This window comes from Dermacentor variabilis, unplaced genomic scaffold (assembly GCF_050947875.1).
Source record: "Dermacentor variabilis isolate Ectoservices unplaced genomic scaffold, ASM5094787v1 scaffold_16, whole genome shotgun sequence".
In the NCBI taxonomy this organism is placed as follows: Eukaryota; Metazoa; Arthropoda; class Arachnida; order Ixodida; family Ixodidae; genus Dermacentor; species Dermacentor variabilis.
The window spans coordinates 4125653-4142829 of record NW_027460324.1 but is presented as its reverse complement, the minus strand read 5'-3'; the positions used below and the strand labels follow the sequence as shown (position 1 = coordinate 4142829).

Genomic DNA, 17177 nt, shown 5'->3' with positions numbered 1-17177 from the left:
TTGGGATCTGCGCGAACACTCTACTGCATTCACAAAAGATTCTACTGGCCCAGAAAAATGCACCAATGTACCAGATGACCAATCAGTATGTGTCTAGCTGCAGCGAGTACACGCCACAAGCATCCGACGGGTGCTCCTCCTGGTTGACTACATCCCGTGCCACCCTTGAGCCCTCCGTTTGACCAAGTCGGCATCGACCTTTCTGGTCCTTTCCCGGGGTCATCTGATGGGAATTGCTGGATCGTCGTGTGTGCCGATCACTTGACATGCCACTGTGAGACGGCTGCGATACCATCGGCTACTGCAACCGAAGTGTGTGTTTTTCAGCTGTGTTTTTTCATTCTCTGACATGGACTTCCAAGAGTCATCATCAGCGATCGTGGGTGAAAGTTCACTGCAGACGTCATCAAAGAGATGCTTCGTCTATGTGCTTCAAGTTTTCAACATTCCACCCCATATCATCCACAAACAAATGGCCTTACGGAACACACAAATGGAACTCTTACTAACATGCTGTCCATGTATGTCACGTCAGATCATAAGAAATGGGACAGCGTGCTACCCATCATTATATACGCATTTAACACCTCACAGCACGAAGTTACGAGCTACAGTCCCTTCTTTATTCTTTATGCTCGTCCGCTTCGTTATACACACACACTTCCCGTTTTCAAGCCACGATAATCTTTGTATATCTGAGACCGTCTCTTTTGCTGAAGAGGCACGACAACTTGCTTCTTTGCGCAATCTTGTTTCACAAGACCACTCGAAGGCACGCTACAACTGCCAATGCCAACATATGATATATGGCCCTGGTGACTTAGTGTGGCTCTGGAAACCAACCAGAAAATGTGGATTATGTGAAAAACTGCTGGCCCACTATGTTGGACCCTATGTTATTATTGATCGTATAAGTGAATTAACCTACCACATAGCACGCCTCACGTAAAATGGCTGATGGTTAGCAAAGACTCAACTTTCGCATGTTGCCCGTTTAAAGCCCTTTATTTCTCAACAGCTTGTTTGATTTGTCCAGCAGGCTTCGTCTACGCGGAGAGAAATGTGACACTCTGACATGTGTAGTGGGTTTGCACCTCAACAGTATGGGGGGCATCCAGGAGAGGTGAAGGAGGAAGACGATGTGCGGCTGGCTAGCTGAACCTTGATAGTTGCTCAGCTGATCGAGGCCGTCGTGACATCTAACTCTATCTGGCTTGTCAATAAGCGCCTTTCGTGGGCGTAACATTATATATTTACGAAACAATCACAGTTCCTTTGGGACCCTCGTTTACTGCTCTACCAAGTGCCACAACCGACTCGTATTGTTATTTGGGAAGTTGCATAACGATGCGTGGCCGCCAGTCCCATACAACCGCATAGAGCGCAGGACGCTGGAGAATGCCTCTTAGTATAGGAGGGGGGGAGGGCAGGGTGCCTGGGAAGAGGTCATGAAATTGGCAACCAATCAAGAGTCATCATAAATAAAATGAGAGAAACAGAGACAGTGCATTGGATGTAAAGAATGGAAACACAAAAAAAAAAGAACTATGAAGATTTACAAGAATGTTAAGAATGAAATTTGAAGGGAGAATCTGTATGGTGACACAACGGGTAGTGCTGTGCTTTTTGAAACTCGAGCTGGTTGCCTAACCCAGTAAAAAAAATTGCCCAAACCAGTTGGAAACTTCCAGATTGGAACAAATCGGTTATTTCCAATTATGTGTTGGGACACCCATTGAAAAAATCCAACAGGTCCAATTGGACTAATTGGTTTGTGTACCCAGTTGGTCTCTGAATTGGACCCATTTGGACCAACATGACAAACAATGGTAAGGGAGAAATAAAGAAACTAGATGGGCCCTAATCTTGATATGACACAGACATACTTGAAACTCCTTTCGAGAAGCATACTCATTCATGAACACACTACAGCAATTCTCTTCATTGACATACTCAATGTTCACCACTTCACTCTGAGAGACACATGTCAGGTGCTATATATGTAAGTAAAATTTGGTTGACCAAGTGGTGCCAGTGGTTCATGAGAGACTGGTAAAATTTCAAGAGAGAATAACTTGAGAAAAAGCTGAATCCTTTCTTCCTTGATCACACCAAATACAAAGATCTTTTACTTGAAAACTAACATTATATTTGCGCTATTATTACTAACTATTTTGTTGTTCACGAGATTACTCATCTGGTAACTTCCAATTGGGTGTAGTTGGGATCAATTGGCTTACCAAGCTCCAGTGATGTCCGAGTGGAACCAACAGCATTTGTCATGATGCCCAATTGTAACTTGGCCCACCGATACTGTCCAATTGGAACCAGTCGAGCTCCATTGAAAAATTAAACTGGACTCAATGGTTTATTTGTTTGTTTTTTGCTGGGAAGGACAAAAACATGCCAGAGCAAATATTCACAATAAGATGAAGCCTGTGTATGCTGCAGTGAAAATCCGGAGAACACTCAGCCCATCCTAATGAAATGCGAATGGATTCACCCAGTGGGTAACATAACCTTCCAGAAGCGCTTGGATTTAAAGTGGACAGAAGCATCAGCAGTCGAGATAAGCAAGAGACACTTAGAGTATTGGCATAAAAAGAAAGTAGGGAAGAGATTGATACAATCGGACCTGCTACAGGCATAGGTAGCGCACTACAAGGTAGATAGTGAAATTTTGAGGAATATAAAACAAACATTATGGAGATGTATACAAAAATGCTAGAATGAAAAGCCCGAACAGCATTCCTCGTTAAATCAAGCGGGACAGGAGACTATTTGTCACTGCCCCGTTTTAAAGAGGATGCCAATAAATCATCATCATCGCCGAAATGCAGCACCCACTGTGTTTTGTGTTAGTGATATTGCCAGCATCATTTTGTTCCAATGAAACCAACACTTTTTCTTCTTGCATTGTCACAGACGTGTCCTTTATTCCGATATTAGCAGCAGCTCACACTACGCAGTGAATAATGCTGAGCGTTGGAAAGCACACGTTACTGTGTGCTTTGACAGTTGCCTGGTCAGAGTGACAGTTACAGCCACTAACACAATGTCCAGTTTGACATACATGGGTACATACATCGTGTGACACCATAATCAGGTGGTATCACATAACACTAGTATTGCACTTCACCTATGACCTCATATGCTTTTTCAGACATTTAACTTTCCTGCCCGTGCAGTTACTGCACGGTCAGACGTTGCAGCTAGCTATAACAGTGCCGATGAAACAACAAAGATGTCACATCTTTCGGCGACCCTATTTTAGTACGGTGGGAGCAAACTGTCTGAATCACACACTTCAGGTTTGCAACCTTTCTAGACAGCACTGGTATTTTACTTCCAATTATTGTTACAATAACATTTTGGTTTGACACGTTGCTTTTATGGATGCCCGATTGCACAGTGCATTTGTATATTGTTAGGAGCGCCTCCTCTATTTTTTCTGTGCCTTTTGCGTCACGCCCATTTCCACTGGTGTCCTATTGTCGCTCTGTTGCTCCGATTGACCGCATGGTAGCACTTCGCTATTGTCGTCTCCCCATGGTGGCGGCTGCGACGTAATGCAGCCGTTGCTAACCCGTGCATTGTCTTATTTATTTATTATTATTGTTGTTGTATCTTATTTTTTATGGTCTTCCACGTTTACAAGACCTTGACATTACCGTATGAGAGCATTGCGCTGAAAGAAGCATTAAAAAAATCTGACGCATTCTCTCAAAGCAACTGAAGTGCTCTGCTGATGGCGAGAGCCCGAGTTAAGAATAAATTGAATTCAAAGGAATGAGTGAGAAACCGAAAGCACAATTTAATAATATTGTGGCAAGCAACTTGTGTGAAACAAACATGTATGAACCACTAAAGCTCAACAAACACGGACGTGGATCAGTCCAGTGTCGAAGATAGCATACAAGTGACAAGTGCGTTGTCGTTTAGCCATCAAAGCTTTAAATACTTGTGAGACAGTGGCTTGTTTTCATAAAGCCTGTCTTTCTTGTCGGTGAAGTCAACAGCATAGTTTGTGAAAAACGGCTTCATGAATTTCTTACATACAAGTTCTATTAGTCTGCTCTTTTGGCTATTGCCACAACGCTCACAAAACAGTACTGGCAAGGCCACAATAACTGTCAACATTTTGCATTAAACAAGTTTCCAGGGGCTTGTGCAGAGATGCGCGGTCTGAAAGCATCGTGTCCACAAATCTCTTCAGCACATGCAGAACTCGCACCAGTTCTGGGGAGGGATAGCACAGACCTCCTCTGTCCTGGCGCGCGATCAAACCATCTGTCACACTAGAACTGCTCCCTTGTGCTTTTGCGACCAGCGGCATGCAGTGCTCACACTCAATTTTCTTGCTAACAATGCGGGATATGTATCCCGCAACAAGGGAAATCGCTGCAATGTCTGGCGTTGGAAGAAAAGGTTTTGATGAGATGCACAGTTCACACAGTGTCTGCTGCACTGGTTTCACTGATGTGGGCACGTTTTTTGTTGACATGCTGTCTGTCTTGTTGCTCCTAATAATGTTGCGTGAGGAAAAGAATGAGTTTGAAGTTTGTACGTTCCTGGTGTGCGAAGCAGCAACCATTCCGTCTTCAGCATCTTCTCAAGTTCAGAAACAGTGCTTCTGACGTCCAGCATGTCGTTTCACCCACTACTGCACCTAAGAGTCCCAAAGAGCGATTCTATGGGGTCGCTCGAAAATTTATGCATCAATACAAACTTGAATCTTCTTGCCAATAAAAACTTAATGCACTCAACGATAGACACAGTTGTGAATACCAAGGCATGGTACGTTTCTTTTGTCAGGAAGTACTGCAGTTCGCTTGCCAATTTGAAGTCTTCAACATATTCTAAGAAAACAAGCTCCAACCAGTGAAGTCTCGAGTGCTCTGGATCATAGAACTGCTTGAAGTCTGGGCGATTTTGGTGAATCTTTGGAAATTGCTGACATCCATAAGGACAAACCATTTGCATATGTTCATGAACTCCACAGTTGGTCCCATGCTGGCAAACTATGCATCGCAAGTGTGCCCTGCATGATCCTTCATGAAAGCCAAAGCCACTGTCACGGCAGGTTAAAACAATTGGACAACAGGCTTCACTCCCACTTTTTTCTATATTTGATGGAAAAAGGTGTTTTCTCGTGAGAAAACGGACTGGCTTTAGAATCAAGCCCTGTTGCATCTTGTAGAGGTCCTCTATGTAAGTTGGAAAAATTTCTCAATTTTTTCCTGATTCTTTTGCCAGACCCTGTGATCAGATGTTTTTTATAATGTGGCTCTGATCAAATGCCAGAAACAAACTTCGGCTTGGATCGGCGGAATGAGATACTCGGGTTTGCAGTTGCCTACGCGATAATACTTCCATTGCTGGGACGTTTATTTTATGGTTCTCAGCCACAACTCCAACGATTTCTAATCCCAGTTCTTTGGTCTTTCTGATGACGTGCTTCGTGGTTTCCGCAAGTAGCTCACCAGTGCAGCTAGGCCCTCGTGAAGAAGTATCCTACCGGGATCCTTAACCTCGCATGAAAGCCACAGAGCAAAAAACGCAAGAGCGAGTTCGCCAGTTCCTTCCTTGCAGACGCCGACAAACCGTTGTTCAGAGCTCCCATGCCAACATCTCCCAGGAAAATATCTCTTTGCTTGTTGTACTCGAGCCTCTGCTTGTTTCGCATTTCATCTATGACGAGGCTAAACATTCTGGCTTGTTCCATCCCGAGGCATTCCATCTCAGTGCTCAGCCTTTTTTTTACGAGATCACTGAAACCTACTTTGCCTGCATTATTTCCTAGGTACTTTTGATGTGTCATTCTGCATGGGAGTGCGAGGAGCTCTGTCCTCAGGTATTCATATGACTTCGTAGAAAGGTTGCCCAAAATTATGCACTGCCATATAGTGGTTTCGAACCACATTGTTTTCTTTGCCTTGTAGTTCAGCACCTGATCCATAATTAATCTGGCTTTTGTACTGCCCTGATTTGAGTCTGGGGTGACTTGAAGAAATTGGTGACATTGCATTCTTTCTTTAGGCATCGTAGCTCCTTTTTGTAAGCATCGACGGTTGCCGGCAGCCACTGATTCCGTTCCTTCCAGGTTCTTTCTTTTTCGCACCACTCCTTTTGTTCTAGGAAGGCTAATGCGGAGCTTCTCCAGTCAGCTTGGGCGCCAAGTGATCTCAAGGCATGGGCGCCTGCTCCATCTGCTAACTGCGCATCGGTTGGAAAAATGAAGTTCATGCATTTCCCACTTGTTGATGCCAAAGAAGCAGTATCAGGCACATCATCCCTGCAGACTGCAGATACACTTTCTGATGTGACCTGATCACTGGGCCATCTGGGCTCGGAAGCTTGAGAGGGCACGTTCACACAAACTTTGAGTGTGTCTGACGACAATGCAGCATACGAATGCACTTCCTCAGCAGATGCAGGCAGGCTAGCCAGCGTGGCCGTAGAGGAATCGCGCTTTCTTTTCTGTGTAAACCTATAACTCCTCACTTTAGGCTGCTCCTTATTCAAATAGGACGGATAGTGAGGGAAAACACTGGGCACTGCACCTTGCTTGAGCATACGCCTTTTCCTCATGGAGAAAGTCGCTTTCCAAAAAATGAAGGCTGCAAACAGCCAAATAATTTGAATTACAACTCGGCTCCCAGTTCTTTCTCACGATAACTTGCAGCCACTGTTCCCGTAGCTCTTTGTTCGCTGGTATGCCATGAAAAGGAACTCCAGTGTCTTTCTTTCGCTGGCTCAACGTACAAAATAGTACACAACAGCAGCGCATACTGACGTGTAAAACATCACAGGAACATCACCGTTGCAGCAAACAGACGGACCTTCATCTACCGCTGCCAGAAACCTACGGGTTAAAAGTGTCATCTGCAAGTTGGTGGAGGCAGGTATTGTGGCCCCGGTAAGATCCATAATAACAATTTATTTCGACGTTATATTTTATTGCGTGCAGGGATAACTTTTTTTTTATGGTCATTGCAAAAACACTCAATAACGTTTGTAGCTCCTTCTTGCAGACGACACTAGTGGGGCGCGAAATGTCCGCAAACCGCCGGCTCGCGAGCGGAGGAGAACGTTGTCTGCAAGCGGGTAATACGGTGAAGCCGCCAAGCGGCATCTCGGGTTGTGTTGTTGTTAAAAACTTTATTTAAACAGAGGTGTTCGGGCCACGTAGGCCCCTGGGCCCCCGCACGACCGTAGTCCACTCAAGTGTTTATGTTCCGTAGGTCCATAACACTGGCAGCCCGGCTGGTCGCGATGGTCTGCGTTGCCGAGTCCTCAGAGCGGAGCACGGTCTCCCAGTCCTCCCACGATGTCAGGTGCTCCAGGCCCCGCGGGGGAGGGTCCGCCGGGCAAAGCGAGAGGATGTGGATGGCGGATGCGAACGGTTTGGGACAGAGGGCGCAGGCGGGCGTGGGGAAAGAGGGATGGTAATGGGATAGGGTGACAGGGGAGGGGAGTGTATGGGTCTGGAGTCGCCTCCACAGTGTCGCATGCCTGTTGTCTAGGGATGGGTGAGGTGGGGGGTAGATCTGACGTGCTGCTCTATAAGCCTGCGTCAGATCGCTGAAAGAGTGCATGCGCTCCTTCGTGAATCCGGGATCGGAGGCCACCTGAGCCCGGTTAATAGAACCTCGGGCTAAAAGGTTGGCAGCCTCGTTTCCGGGATTCCCGGAGTGCGCAGGCACCCATATCAGCTCCACATGGCGGGGTGGAGGTGCAACGGGCGAGTCCAGTATGCAAAAAGCAGGAACATGGACTCGGCCTCGTGCAAAATTTAGTATAGCTGTTTTTGAATCTGTTATTATGTACCGGGCTTCCGTATGGGTGATGGCAATGGCAATCGCAGCTTCCTCTGCAGCTTCTGGGGAAGTGTGTGGGGGGAGGGGTAGTGTGATGAGTGGGGAGAGGGAGGAGTCCACCACGGCGGCAACCGCTTGCTCTCCCATGCATGCGGCGTCCACCCATACGGCGTCCGGTTCGGGGCCGTAATAGCGATGGAGCGCCTTAGCTCGAGCTCGGCGGCGCGCCTCGTGGTGTTGTGGATGCATGTTCCTCGGAAGCGGCTTAATAAGCAGCTCCCGGTGGATGTGGCGTGGGGTGGCGAGTTGTGTAGGGTCGTTGGCCGGTATCCGGATCCCGAGGGAGTCCAGGATGTGCCGCCCAGTGGATGTTCGTGTCAGGCGAATGTATTGCGCCTGTCGGTGGGTTTCTACAAGTTCCCCGATAGTGTTGTGGAGGCCCAGGCCGAGTAGTCTGTCTGTGGGTGTATTAATGGGTAGTTTTAATGCTACTTTGTACGCCTTGCGTATTAATGCATCTAGGGCATTAGTATCGTGTCGGGATAAGTGTAAATATGGGGTTGTGTAAAGCACACGGCTGAGGACGAAGGCATGGATGAGGCGACATAGGTCGCGCTCCTTCATGCCTCTGTGGTGGGCTGAAACCCGGCGAATGAGGTGCGAAATCGCACCTGCAATCTGCTTGAGTTTCTTCAGGGTGGTGGTGTTTTTACCATCACTCTGGATATGGAGTCCCAGTACTCGGAGGGTTTCAACCTCCGGCACTGGGCGTCCGTCCAGCTCGATCGTGATGGGGGAGCATGGGGAGCAGCGATTACGAGGTCTGATGAGTAGTAGTTCGGATTTTTCTGGTGAGCAAGAAAGACCGATACTGGCAGCATAATTTTGGGTCAGGGTGGCTGCAGATTGGAGAGTGTCCTCTATGCCACCGTCACTGCCGTGGGTAGTCCACAGCGTGATGTCGTCGGCATAGAGGGTGTGTTTGAGATGGGGTATGATTGCCAATTGTCGGGCCAGGGGGATTAGGGTGATATTAAATAGAAAGGGGGACAGAACGGACCCTTGCGGGGTGCCAACACTCCGTAAAGTAAAAGAGAGGGAGGTGAGTGGGCCAAAGTGTATCTGAGCTGTGCGGTCGGTCAGGAATGCTTGAATGTAGGTGTACGTACGTGCACCCACATTCAGTGGCGAGAGAGCAGTCATGATCGCATGGTGTTCTACGCGATCAAAGGCTTTGGAGAGGTCCAAAGCCAAGACTGCCTTTGTGTGACCCGGGATAAGGGGGTCGAAAATGTCGTGCGTAAGTTGTAGCATGGCATCCTGCGCGGATAAATGGGGGCGGAAGCCCACCATGCTGTGAGGGTAAAGGTCGTTTTCCGCCATGTATTGTGTGAGTCTCGATAATACTACATGCTCGAAAAGCTTTCCGAGGCATGAGGTTAGCGAGATCGGGCGAAGGTTTTGGAGTGTAAGTGGTTTGTTGGGTTTGGGTATGAAAATAACCTTCGCATGACGCCAGGACTGGGGGAGGGTGCCCTCCCTCCAACACTGGTTGAAGTAGTCCGTAATATGTGTGATGGATTGATCATCCAGATTACGAAGCATAGATTTGGTTACCTGGTCGGCGCCAGGTGCGGAGCTGGTACGGAGAGTCAGGAGGGCCGCTCTGACTTCCGTCTCCGTTATGTCCGTGTCGAGTGTGGGGTTGGGCTGCCCTGTGTAGGGAGGTAAGCGAGTTGGTGTGCCTGGGGAGGTGTAGGTTTTTTGAAGTGTATCTATAAGGCTGTCAGGGTTGTCCATGCGTGCGTGGACGAGTCTTGTTACATGGTGTTGTGTTGCTGTTTTTGTCTGCGTCGGATCTATAAGGTGGCGGAGGAGCTGCCAGGCCCGCTTGGTGGACAGGTTCCCAGCAATGCCGTCGCATATCTGGCCCCAGTTGGACCGGCACAGCTCCTCAGAATGTTGTTGGATTTGGGTTTGCAGCGCGGCTAGCCGCTTTTTAAGTGTCCTGTTTAGCTTATTCTTCTTCCACCGTTCTAGGAGGCTGCGATAGGCCTCCCAGAGGTGGGCCAGTCGGGTGTCTAATGTAGGGGTCTCTGCAGGGGTTTCAATGAGTTTTGTGTTGCATTGGACGTCATCCTGGAGTGATTTCACCCAGGTGTCGATATCGGAAATAGGGGTGTCAGAGCGGGCCGCCCGAGTAGTGCGGAGAGAGTCCCAGTTTATGAGTTTGTGTGTCATGTAAGTGTGACGGGGTTGTTTGTATGGGACAGTGACCTGTATAATGTAATGATCGCTGCCTAGTGTGTATTGTGTTCTGGTCCAGGTGACGCCTCGGAGGGAGTGGGTCAGCACCAGGTCCGGGCTGGTGTCCATGCTGACGCTATTTCCGATCCGAGTGGGCGTCAGGAAGTTGTTGTGTACGGTGAGGTGGAGGTTCTGGAGGAGCAGCCAGAGCCTGCCGCCTCGGTGTGTTGTTGTTTTGTATCCCCAGTCTGTATGTTGACTGTTGAAGTCTCCGCCGACTAACAGGGGGTGTTTTCCTGCCAGCCGGTGCACCGATCGAAGTAGGGACTCTAGAGACGCCATCGGGTGTGATGGGAGGTGATAAATGTTTACAATAAATATGGATGGTAACGTGTGTTTATGGTGTATGATTTCAGTGATCACGCAGGGCGTCTCTGAAGCGATATGGTGTACCCTGTGAGTGATGCTACGGTGTATGAGTGTGGACGCCCTGGGTTTGTCTGTGGCGTCCGAATGTACCGAGGTGTAGCTGGGAAGTGTTGCGCAATGTGCAGCGTCTTGGAGTAAAAGTATTTGGGGCTGAGGAGTGAGTGTGGGAAGTAAAAGCTGCAGAGGTGCACGCTTGCCCCGGAAGCCACGGCAATTCCAAGTTAGAATTTGTAGGTAATTATTTCCCCGCGCCGCCATACTGGAGCGTGGGGGGGCGGAGAGGGGGGGTTAGTTGCGTGTCCATTGGAATGTGTTGGACAGGAGGGGTGAATTGTGTAGGCGGAAGGGTGGGTTGCGAGGGTATGGAAGGACGCATTTGTGTGAAGCGGTGTTCTATGTTTTCGAGCATCTTGTTAAGCATAACATCCATGCGGTGCTCTAATTTCTCCGTGAGGGTTTCTACGAGGTGAGTGAGTTTAGTCTCGAGGCGTGTTTCGAGTTCTTGTAGTTTACGATCGAATTTAGCCTCAAGCGCTGCGAGTTTGGCATCCATGTCTGTCAACTGAGGGGGTGGCATTTCCTGTGTGGTTCGCTGTTTTTTCGCGGGAGGTGTGCTGGGAGATTCCGTCTCGGGGGGTGGAGTGGAGTTAGGGAGGCCTGATTGTGTCGGGGGTTGGGTGTGGACGAGGGAAGCAAGGCGACCTACCTCTTCCCTGAGGGCCTGGAGCTCCCGTTCCTGTTGCAGCGCTTCGGGAGTGTGGGTGAGCGAGGGGGTATGTCTTCCGGCGACCAGGTCGGCCCATGTGAGATGTCGAGCGTCCGAAGGGCGAGAAGCTGGGCTGCCGGAGCGTCGACGCGGGCTGGGACTGGATCGATGGTGTTGTCGATGTTCTGTCTTCTTTTGAGTGGATCGCGGCTGGCGTGTAGTATGACTTCTTCGATTTGCTTTGCATCCACTTGTTCCGGTCATGTGTCCTCCACCGCAGAGAATGCATTGTGGAGCGCAGGTTGGGGGGTCCACTCTTTCATGAGTTTCGCCACATCTGGGGCATCGGTGGGAGCGGGGCAGGGTACATACATCTGCTCGATGTCCTGGTTTTCTGCAGTTCGCACAGGCGTCGATGTGTCCCCGGTAGACCGTGCATAGGTGGACACCGCCGCCGTAGATGATTTTCCTCGGAACTGGTCCGTAGGCGAAGGTGATAAGGATTGAGCGTGTTTTCCCCATACGTCGGGCATCAATGATGGGGACTTCGGAATTTCGGGCCTGAAGGTCTGCGATGACCTCGCTGGGGGTTTCATCCCAAAATGCGTTCGTGATCACTCCGCGCACCGCCCCGGCTGGTGGGGCGATGTAGGCTGTGATAGCATATTTTCGGTCGCGTAGTGTAATTTCCTTGAGATTGACGAGTTTGAGGGCGGTCTCTTGGCACGTGGTGGCGATGGTGCACGTGTTGTTGGTGGGATGTACTCGGATCTGGATGTCTTGTTGGCATTGTAGCTGCGCTGCTTGCGTGATTGTGGCGAGTAGGGAGCGCGGTGGGATGTCGAGAAGCGCGAGCCCTCCCTGCGATCGGTAGACAATTTTGTAAGCATCGGCAGGCAACGGCGCGAGTTGGCGACCTTTGAACGCTGCTGCTCTCGCAGCGCGCAGCTGTTCTTGGCGAGGCTGGAACGCGGGCGGCGATGGCGTCGTGGCGTTTGCGTTCTGTGGCGTCCCCATGCTGGATCCTGGGCATGCGGGAGACGATTTGGAGGCTCCGGTCGTGTTCCGACGGGACGCGTGCATGGACAGGACATGCTTCCAGTCCCGGGGGTTGTATTCGGACGGGTTCAAGTCCTCTGCAGACACTGTGACCTGCATGCTGGAGTCTGGGAAGTGGCCGCGCGAGGCCTAGTGCGGCGGCTGCGCCGCTGCCAGAAAGGAAGGCTGACGGCTCAGCCGGGGAGCGTCGGATCTCCAAAAATGTGGGGTCTTCGGGAAGCTCTCACCTTGCTGCGTTGATTGAGGTAGGCAGTGGAGTTCCACAGCGGGTTCGCTGACCACTGAACAGGTCTGTGTGCCTGGTGTAGTCGTGCGCACTCGAGATAGCAGCGACCGGTAGTTTTCGCCGTCGCGGGGGCCGAGCGTCTCGCAGGAGCTGGGGAGCCGGAGTCACCGGGGTTTCGAGGCGAGCCGTGCCGCTCGCGGTGCCTCGGGGGCCCCCGGCTGGGGGCGGCGGTTCGGGCCGAAGTACGTGCCGTGGAGCAGTGTTTAGGCACGTCTGACCTCGACAAGCGCGTGTCTGGATCTCGCATCTCGGGACAAAATCGAGAAAGTAACAGAAGAGGACACGGCGGACGCTGCGGCGCTCACGCGGCAGGCACGGAAAAAAATAGAGGCGGCACTGCTGTTAGACTAAACTTGACTTGCAAGTAAACCAGCTGAAGCTTAATGCAATGTCGGTGCAGTCTTCTTTTGCGTCAGGGCTTTTAATTGTGCCACTACATATCAACTAAACCATAATCAACTAGTACTACGTGTTGCTTGGCTAGTCGGTTCATACTGAACAATTTTCGAATATAGTAATTGCGCTCCTGTTGTCCCCTTCCCATTTACACATATTGCGCTAAGTGGTCATTGGTTTCATGGTCGAAAATCATAATTAACTAGTTAGGCGACAAGTTTTTGTGAGTTTCTGGATCGTTGGTTGCTGGTTTGATTGCAGTTAATCGAAACGAAGAACGGGCGTTTCGGCTCCTTTGACAAACAGCCCCCGCGCAGACAACTTGGCGACAGCGCAGCAAACAAAGCAATGGGCACGCAGCCTACTTGTAGTAGATGGTCGTTGCTGCATCCTTGTGCGGTATGCTAACGATGCACAGGGCACGAATGCTCATTGTGCGCTGCTTCGAAACAACGCCCCACAAGGTAGATGCAGATCCTTGGGACCCCGCAAGGTTCGGTTCGGCAAAGCGGGCGCGTCAGCCTCTGTTCCTTCCACAATGTTCCAAGACTTTCAACGCACAAGTTACATAAACGACACCCACGAACACATGTTTCAACTCCAGAATTTCGGAACATGAAACTTTGAACTAGTACCAGCCCCGCACACTCTCAAGTTCCAGCGATCGCCACAGAGGGCAAAAAATCAACAGCGACGCATTTCAGCATAAGCGCGTAAGTTGAGCTACTATAATTTAGTCGCATACTTTAGTTTGTATATTTTATGCTAGGGGCGCTCAACGCGGCTGCAACGCGGCTGAATACATAGGTATGCATGCATATAGAACCCTTAAAGGCTAGGTGGCGCGCGCCGCCGCCGCCCGATTCAAAGGGTTGAGCCACAATCATCCATCCATCATCCATCCATCCATCCATCCATTGTATGTGGCCTTTTTGGACATTACAGGAGCATACGACAACGTAGACCGCAGCATTTTGTGGGATATTCTGGAAGGGGAAGGCTTAGGTAACGATTGTATACAGCTTTTGAGAGAGATTTACCTAAAAAATACTGTTTGCGTTGAATGGGAAGGGATGAGGAGCGCGGAGAAAGTTCATGTCAACAAGGGACTGAGGCAGGGGTGCCCTTTATCCCCGCTGCTGTTTATGATGTACATGGTGAGGATGGAGAGGGCGCTAGAAGGAAGTAATATCGGGTTTAATCTCTCATACAAACAGGCAGGTACAGTAATAGAGCAGCAACTCCCAGGTTTATTTTATGCGGACGACATTGTGTTGCTCGCAAACAAGCAAAGTGATTTGCAACGTCTGGCTAATATCTGTGGACAGGAAGGCAACAATTTAGGTTTGAAATTTAGTGTTAGAAAATCAGGTGTTATTGTATTCAATGAAAACAGTGAACAGACAGCGGAGATACAGGGCCAAGAAATACCTCGGGTAACAGAATACAAATACCTTGGTATATGGATAAACGAAGGCAACGGATATATGGAAACACAGGAAAAAACCATAACAGTCAAGGGGACGAGAAATCAGTGGCGTAGCAATAGGGGGGGCCGGGGGGCCGTGGGCCCCGGGTGCAAGGGGCCTGTGGATGGGGGGGGGTGTCATATACGTCTGAAGACACCCCTCTTTCCGCCGGCTACACCCGGGGGGGGGGGGTGACAGAAGAGCTATGGGCCCCGGGTGCCAGACGACCTAGCTACGCCACTGAACAGCACAGCTCCTATTCTAGCAGAACGGTGCCCACGCTGTTACGATCGTCGCGTATTTTTCATGGCTCCTAAACCGCAGCTTCAAAATAGAGGGTAATACTGCAATAAGGTCACATTAGTGATTGGAACATTCAGAAATACACAATTCATCCGCGCACACATCGCGCTGCGTGTTCCGTCCACCTCAACGACAGCAGAAATTCCGGCCATGACGCCTTAAACCACTTCAGCACGTCTCACAGAACCGTTTACCACGTAGAAGACGCACGTCATACTAAACAGAACGCACGACCGCGAAAACAAACGCCAGAACCTACCGCCAAGCGTATACCTGCCATGCAAAAGACCGCTTTCACCCAAGCCAGTATGGCGCTGCTCATAGGCGGCGCCACTGCGTTCACAATATGGCGGCGCCTACGAAAAAATGGTCTATAGTGAAGCAGCGCAACACGCCCCGAGTGAGGCGACGCTGCAGCCACAGGAAGCTGGAAAGAGCGACACCTACCTTGAGGCCGCCACGCGGAAAAAGCAGGAGCCCAGGGGACAATGCCCTTTGTCGAGTCCGAATCACGCGGAAAATTAAGGACACAGGAAAGCAGGCAGAGCTAGGAGAGAGTGAAAGGGTGATTATCGCTGGCAACTCAAACATGGCTGGGTGCTCAAAAGCAATTGTGGAGAGGGTGAAACGCGACAAAAGAGTGGCGGTAGGGACTTTTCCAGGGCGGACACTGAGTTCTGTCATGGAGCGAGCAAAAGAAAAGCTCACGGAAAATGCCCATGTGCGCAAACTTGTCGTAGTAGCAGGTGGGCTAAATGACGTCCTAAACAGGAAAGGGCCAGAACTAGCCCAGCGCTTGGCGAAGGGGGTGGCCGACTTGCGCGACCTATCCCCTCAGGTGCAGATCGTGGTGGGCACGGTGCCGGAGGTGCCTGTGCGTGACAGTCACGTACAAAGAGCCGTAATGGCTGCCAATGAGTCAATATGGAAAATGAGCCGAGAGAAGGGCTTCGAGGTTGTCGAAGTAAACAGGCAAGTGAGAAGTTGTGGTGGTTTTAAACGAGATGGGATCCACTTCAATTACAGGCTAGCACGAGAAGTGGGCTGGCGACTTGGGGGTCGCGCTGTCGCTTTTTTAGGGGGCCCGCGGGCACTCAGGAGGTCAGAGTAGGTAGTAATGAAGAAAGTCCCCTAGGGGAACATCAGAAGAGCATGGCCGTCGATAACAGAAAAAGGAGGAAAGCAAGAACAAGAGCTCGCCATGCAATAGGCTACATAAACATGCAGGGCGGCAGAAGAAAGGAAAAGTGGGCAGAGATTGAGGAGCAGTTACATAGAGAACAAATAGGGGTGTATGCGGTTACAGAAACGCACCTTAGAGACTCAGAAGAGCCGCCAGTTATTGAGAATTATGTGTGGGAAGGGTGCAACAGAACTAAGTCGGAAAGAAAGGGAGGGGGAGTCGGAATGCTCATCCATCAGGGAGCCAAATGGAAAAGAGTAAATTCACGATGTCAAGAGCATCTTTGGTTATCAGGTACAATGAGTGGGAAAGAAACTTGGCTGGGAGTTACGTATTTGTGGACCGGAAATAATTGCACAGAGAAGAATAAAGAGTTAGTGGAATGCATAAGCGCTTATATTCAGGGTTTCGGGAATGGTGCTGAGATTTTCCTATTAGGTGACATGAATGCCCACATACAGGATTTAGATGGCTATACCGACAATAACGGGAAGTCAATGCTAGAACTTTGCGAGCAACATAACCTCGTGATCGTGAATACAGGGCCTAAGTGTGAAGGACAGATCACGTGGGAAGTGGGAAACCGGCAATCGACCATTGATTACTGTCTGATGACAGAAGGAATTCATGATAAGTTGAGAGAAATGTTCATCGATGAGGGAGGGTTTAGCAGCATAGGGAGTGACCATAAACGCATCATTTTGAAAATGGGATATGTAGTTGGGAAAGAGAGCAAGGAAAGCACAATGGCCAGTCCAAATTTGAACGCTGAACAAATAGCAAATATAGTCACTAGAGTTGAGGAAGAACTTGGCAAGTGGCCAAGTAAGGAATAGTATGGTGAGCAAGTAATATGGTGAGCTTCTAAGTGTGATAACGACAGAAATACGGAAAGAGAAACAACATGTTCGTTGGAAAGGAAAAAAGAAACCGAAAAGCTGGTGGAACAGGGAGACACGAGAAGCGATCGCCGAACGACAGAAAGCATCTCGAGAGCGCAGGCAGGCAAAGAAGGCGCAGTTGCCACAGTATGAAGTAACCAGTAAATGGGAAATATACCGGGAGAAAAAGTCTATGGTTCAAATACTGGTGCAAGCAAAATTAAAAGGTGAAAGTGAACTTTGGTTGTCAGAGATATGTGAGAAAAAGAAGGCCGCACCTAGAGTATTTTGGAATCACATAAAATTATGAGGCACGAAGTCAACAACAATACAACAACATATTGACACGCGTACTTATCTTTATAGGGCGACCACATTTCGCCGCCTAACAAATGTAA

At 49.6% G+C, this 17177-nt stretch overlaps 1 protein-coding gene across 2 annotated transcripts in view; it reads right to left on the bottom strand.

Annotated features, from left to right (window-relative positions):
• The window catches only part of LOC142568068 (AP-5 complex subunit mu-1-like), a 244330-nt gene extending 230691 nt beyond the window's left edge, over positions 1-13639 (bottom strand). The window contains exon 1 of one of the 2 annotated variants that reach the window (XM_075678152.1): positions 13309-13639. In XM_075678152.1, the coding sequence (XP_075534267.1) occupies positions 13309-13333 (25 nt within the window). In that variant the 5' untranslated portion in view covers positions 13334-13639. The remainder of the gene's footprint in view (positions 1-13308) is intronic. The other variant, XM_075678151.1, reaches the window with a different exon arrangement.
• Positions 13640-17177: the final 3538 nt, after the last annotated feature.